This window comes from Sesamum indicum, linkage group LG4, assembly GCF_000512975.1.
Source record: "Sesamum indicum cultivar Zhongzhi No. 13 linkage group LG4, S_indicum_v1.0, whole genome shotgun sequence".
NCBI lineage: Eukaryota > Viridiplantae > Streptophyta > Magnoliopsida > Lamiales > Pedaliaceae > Sesamum > Sesamum indicum.
Window position 1 is genome coordinate 16,030,092 of NC_026148.1, and position 5,748 is coordinate 16,035,839.

A 5,748-nucleotide genomic window follows, 5' to 3' on the forward strand; every position below is an offset into this window, starting at 1 on the left:
TGGAGCCGTGAAGAATCTGTAGTCGACAATTTCAATGTTTTATTTTTGTAGTTGAAGAAGAAATGTTTGTGGTTAGTGTTGGTTTTCTCACAACATCGTCCTCTTGTAATTACTGTTGCCTCCTCAACATAGGGAGCTGTTAGGATCGTATTTTAGGGAGTATTTGCGAAAACTTCTTATATAAAAGTGATTTTTATAGAAAAAATTAAAAGTTGCAATAGAATTACAAGTGGTTAGTGTATGTAGAAAAAGTAAAAAGCGGATAAAAGTTAAATTCGATAGTGTTTGGGAAAAATTAACTTTTAAAATAAATTTAATTAATTAAAGATTATTTTATCCTAATTTGTTAAAAAAATATTATTTTTTACTATACTTGTATTTGTTGTTGGCTAATAATAATTATTTTTTTTATAAAAAATAATAAATTTTATTTCGATCAGTATATTTCATATTTAATTTTTTGGTATATTAAAAAGTAAAATTTAATTTAATAATGCTCTAATTAAACAATATAATTGTTTTCCTACAATAATTACACTTGAATGAACGCAGAAAAAGGAAAAAAGAAAAAGATTATTTTATTGATCACTCGTGGTCATTTAGTTTATATTTTTTTAATGAAAAATGAATAATATAATTAGATAACATAGCAAATAAAATATAAAATTATATAATGATTAATATATGAAAAACTAGATTTGATTTTTGTAAAAGAGTTATTTATAATTAAACAATATAATTGTTTTCCTACAATAATTACACTTGAATGAACGCAGAAAAAGGAAAAAAGAAAAAGATTATTTTATTGATCACTCGTGGTCATTTAGTTTATATTTTTTTAATGAAAAATGAATAATATAATTAGATAACATAGCAAATAAAATATAAAATTATATAATGATTAATATGTGAAAACCTAGATTTGATTTTTGTAAAATTATCGAGTTATTTAGAATTTTAATATCAACTTAAATATAAAGTTTTTGATATGAAATTTTCAAAATAAATTATAAACGATGAAGTTCAATTAACATTATTATAATAAGAATAAAGTGGTAAAAAATAAAATTAAATTTATTCTAAAAAAGATGAAAATGGCTAGAACCACCTTGGAGGCCTAGAGGACAAGTAAAATTTCATGTTCAATTGAATGATGACAAGGGTAAAATAATATATCATATTATCAATTATCAATTATATCACTTTTTCTATTTATATTTTAGAATTTATTAAATTAATTCTAAATGTAAATGGTCAATCTAATTGATATTTTAATATATATTTTATTGTCGAATCAATGACTGACAAGTGTCAAAAAGAAATATTTCGATCAATCAAATCATGTTTTGCAGTCAAAGATTCTAGCCAATTGGATGGCGCCACATGGAGCTACTGTATGTGCGTTTCAATCAAGTCAAAATAAATATTTGTGATATTCATCTCTTAAGAAGTATAAATATCAAAGAGATAATTTCAAGTTGATCAGTCATATTATTTCAAATATATGATGTATTTATATCTTTAAATTAAATTGTAAAGCTATAATACAAAATGTATTCAAGTGCGTTATAACACTACCTCTTTGACACCTATATAAAGGGGTCCATGAAGCTCATTCAAATACACACAGAGATAAAAAATGAAGACTCAAGCAAGTGAAAGAGGCTAAATAATTCTCTGTATGCAGTTCATCGAGTTCAAGAATATTCAAAGGCGTTCAAGACAGAGATCAAGTTGTTCAACAAAGGTTCACAACAAGTTTAGCGTTTAATTCGAAATTACAGACGCTCAACTATCGAATGAACATGATAAATATTCAAATATATTATTGGGAAGATTCAAGTGGCAAATTCACTTCCAAATCCTTAAATACAAAGTCAAGACTATAGTGTTTAATTCGAGATTATTAGCATAAGCCCTCAAATTAATGTTATAGAAATTCAAACCAAATAAAAGGGAGATCTACAAGAAAATTTTATTTTTGAATTTGTCAAATACATTCTTGAAGAGAAGAATAAGAAGATTAGATAGAGATTGTGCCCACTTTTACCTTCAAATATATATTTTTATTTGTGATAATTTTCCTGTATTTTGGTTTTCAGACAAAACAAGATTAGAGCTATAAGCGCTTTTTTAATAGTTTCAAAAGGAAAACCTGACATTCTAAATACTTCAGAAGTACTTTTTTAGAGTCGGGAACTAAAAAGCGCTTCTGTAAAGCTCGCGCAAACACTCCTTTAATTTTTGGCTTAAAAAAATATTTTTAAAATATTTGGGATATTAGTTTTTACTTTTGAAACTGCTTAAAGAAGCATTTGTAAGCTAAAAGCTTGACGTCTTTTAAAGGATGCATTTAGCTTTTCTGGCTTTTCTCATAAATAAACAATTTCTACTTGGGACTACTTTAACTTTATTACAATCGAATTGACCATTTTTAATTTATTTCAAAATTTGTACATTAAATGTTAATATTAGAGTTTTATTATTTGAATAATTTAACACTAAAAAAATTTGTATTTTTACATATTTAATAACTAAAACTTATTATGTTTTTATTTGATATTATTCTAAAATCATAGAACAATGTAATTTAAATTGATATAATTAATTAATAAAAAAAATTATAGGCAATGATGCAAGTTTATTTGCCGTGTAAGAATGAACAATTATATTGCTCAGTAAGATTATTATTGAATTAAATATAAAAAATTTTCTATTATTTGTGATATTTTAATAATATAGATAACAAGTATTTGTAAAAAATTAAATATGAAAATACTACTTGAAATAGAATTTATTATTTTTTGAAGAAAAATAATTATTATTAACAAAAGACAAGTACGGATATCAAACAAATAAGGTATTTTTTTCTATATAGTAAGAGGACAAAAGGTCTTTAATTGATTAAGTTTATTTTAAAAGTATTTCATCTATTCAAAGAGGATAAATGCTGAAAATGCATCAAAAAGTTATTCCATTTGTATGTCCAGCGCGTGTAAACATCTCTCTATCTTTTTTGACGAAAAGGATCGTTTTTTTTTTTTTGCAGGGTTTATAATTGCACGAAATCTTTTTGATTATTTAATTAATACAAAAAAATATTTAACAATTTTTTTATAACAGAAGGGGTAGTATGCAATTTTCCCTTTAGTTTATAATTCTTGATTGAATGTGAATACTATAATTTTTTAATGTGTTAATGGGACTACAAGTCCACAACATACCCCAAAATCGGTTAGAAAGAAAACACTTTTTTGTGACTGATTACTTTAGTTTGTCAAATTGTAACAATAATGGGTTCAATTTGGTAGTCTTATTTATTTTTAGCCCCATCTAAATCTGCAAAATTACAGTTTTTCACAATAACTTTTGAAATCACATTTGTACTATTTTCCGAGAATTCTCTATTTATAACTGTACCCTTTCATTAGAGTCAAGACGAAAAATATTAAGTTCAACCAAAAAACAAAAAAAAAATACATAAGCTTCTAATTTTACATTTCATTCAACATTCCGTATAAATTATTAATAATATAACTATTTTTTTTTATTTATCAATGGTTATTTTTTATCCAATAGCAATATAATTTGGGAACTGTATTTTATTACAGTTATACTCTTTTGACTTTATAAATATGATATATACCCCTGTACAAGTATAAAATATAATATAAAGGTATATAAATTATACGGAATGCTGAATGAGGGTAAAACCAAACGTTTATGTGATTTTTTTTTATGTCATCATTTTTCATTCAAACTTTAACGAAAAAGATGCAGTTAGGAGAATTCTTGATGAGGGTGCAAGTATAAATTCAAAAGTTTTAGGGGCAAAGTGTAAATTTATATTTTTAAAAGGACATAAATATAATTAACTCAAAGAATATAATTATATTAGAGAGATGACTTATGCTGCTGCTCTTGTTTGACTTGCACAAACCATACAACATATTTTCATCTCTCGTGTCTGATCATATTTGTAGTCTCTCTCTCTCTCTCTCAGAGTTCTGTAAAATTAAGATGGCTTATGCTGCACTTGTTTCACTTACACAAACACTATCTCAGATCATGAAACACCATCAATATGGTTTTTTTCTTGATGAAAAGCAACGCCTTAAATCTCTCCATACGCACCTGGAGTTCTTGCAAGCATTTCTTGAAGATTTTCCTGAGAAAGCAAACGATTTAGAAGGTCGAATCAGGGATGCAGTAAGTCAAGCCGAAGATATTATTGAGTACCTACTGTTTGAACAAATTCGCAGCTTGAATTCAAGTGGTTCATCCCGTCAAAGTGGCAGGTCAAACGCCCGTAGGCTTCATCACCTCACTTTCCGAAAGCGGTGTGAGAGGCTGCCGAGAGTAACTGGGGATATTGAATCAATTGTTAAAGAGGTAAGTGGAATGAAGAATAGTCTCGGAATCCCAGACCTGCAATCCAGTGATTCTTCTCCTCCCACTTCATCATCAGTGCTTGTGCAGACCAGAAGAGATAACACAAAAAAAGATGCCATGGTTGGACTGGAAGAGGACGTTTTAGCAATGAAGAGTCGGCTTTGTGGAGAATCATGCAAACTCGAATTCATACCAATCTATGGCATGGGGGGAATTGGTAAGACAACTCTCGCTAGAAGTGCTTATGACGATGCATTGATTATAGAACACTTTCATATCCGTGCTTGGGTGACAGTGTCACAAGATTATAGCATACAAGAAATGCTTTTCACTCTTGTAGATTCCATAAAAGCATTTAGTGAGAAATTTGATGAAGAAAAACATAGCTATGAACAAATGGCAGAACATGTGTACAAGAATTTGAAGGGTCGGAGGTATCTTGTTGTATTGGATGATATGTGGAGTACAAAGGCTTGGGATGATGTGAGAAGGATATTTCCTGATGACAATAATGGCAGTCGGATCATGATAACTACAAGACTGCAAGATGTGGCTGCTTATGCTGACTCTTCTTGCCCTCTTCATGAGATGCGTTTCATGGATGCGGATCAAAGTTGGATTTTGCTTCACGACAAAGTGTTTAATGAACAACATTGTCCCCCTGAGTTGGAGAACATTGGAAAGATGATTGCAAGAAGCTGCAAAGGACTCCCACTTGCAATTGTTGTAATTGCAGGAATTCTGTCAACTGTCAATCAGACTCAGGCTTCATGGGAAGATATAGCAAAGAAAGTGAATTTAGCCGTCGCTGAAAATAACGAGCAATTTGCAAAGATATTAGCTTTAAGTTACTTCCATTTGCCTCATCATTTGAGGCCATGTTTCCTATACATGGGAGGGTTTCCTGAGGACTATGAGATCCATGTCTCAAAACTTGTCAAGTTATGGGTGGCTGAAGGCTTTATGAAACCAGGTGTATCTAAAAGCTTTGAGGAGGGAGCACAAGAATGTCTGGAGGATCTTGTCAAGAGAAGTCTTGTTTTGGTCGCTAGGAGGAAGTCTAATGGCAAAATCAAAAGTTGCAGCGTCCATGATTTGGTACGAGACTTGTGCATAAGACAAGCTCGGGAAGAGAAGTTTCTTCTGTTTGCTATGGATAGGTATGTCGACAGATATCTTCCAAAAGGCATAAAAGATCAGCGTCGCCTAAGTATTGCTCGTTCTACTCTGACACTCTTTTCAAAAATTAATAGCCCTATCATCCGTACTGCTTTATACTTCGAGCATTGTCGAAGATTGTCGAGTTCTTTGCAAAGTTTTAGATTGCTGAGGGTATTGGATGTTGTGGTAGCAGCA

At 29.5% G+C, this 5,748-nt stretch overlaps 1 protein-coding gene across 1 annotated transcript in view; it reads left to right on the forward strand.

Moving 5' to 3' along the window:
- LOC105161218 (putative late blight resistance protein homolog R1B-14) overlaps positions 3,920–5,748 on the forward strand; it is a 2,914-nt gene continuing 1,085 nt past the window's right edge. The window contains exon 1 of the mRNA XM_011078836.2: positions 3,920–5,748. This exon is cut by the window's right edge and continues 1,085 nt beyond it. Coding sequence (XP_011077138.1) covers positions 4,021–5,748 — 1,728 coding nt within the window. The 5' untranslated portion in view covers positions 3,920–4,020.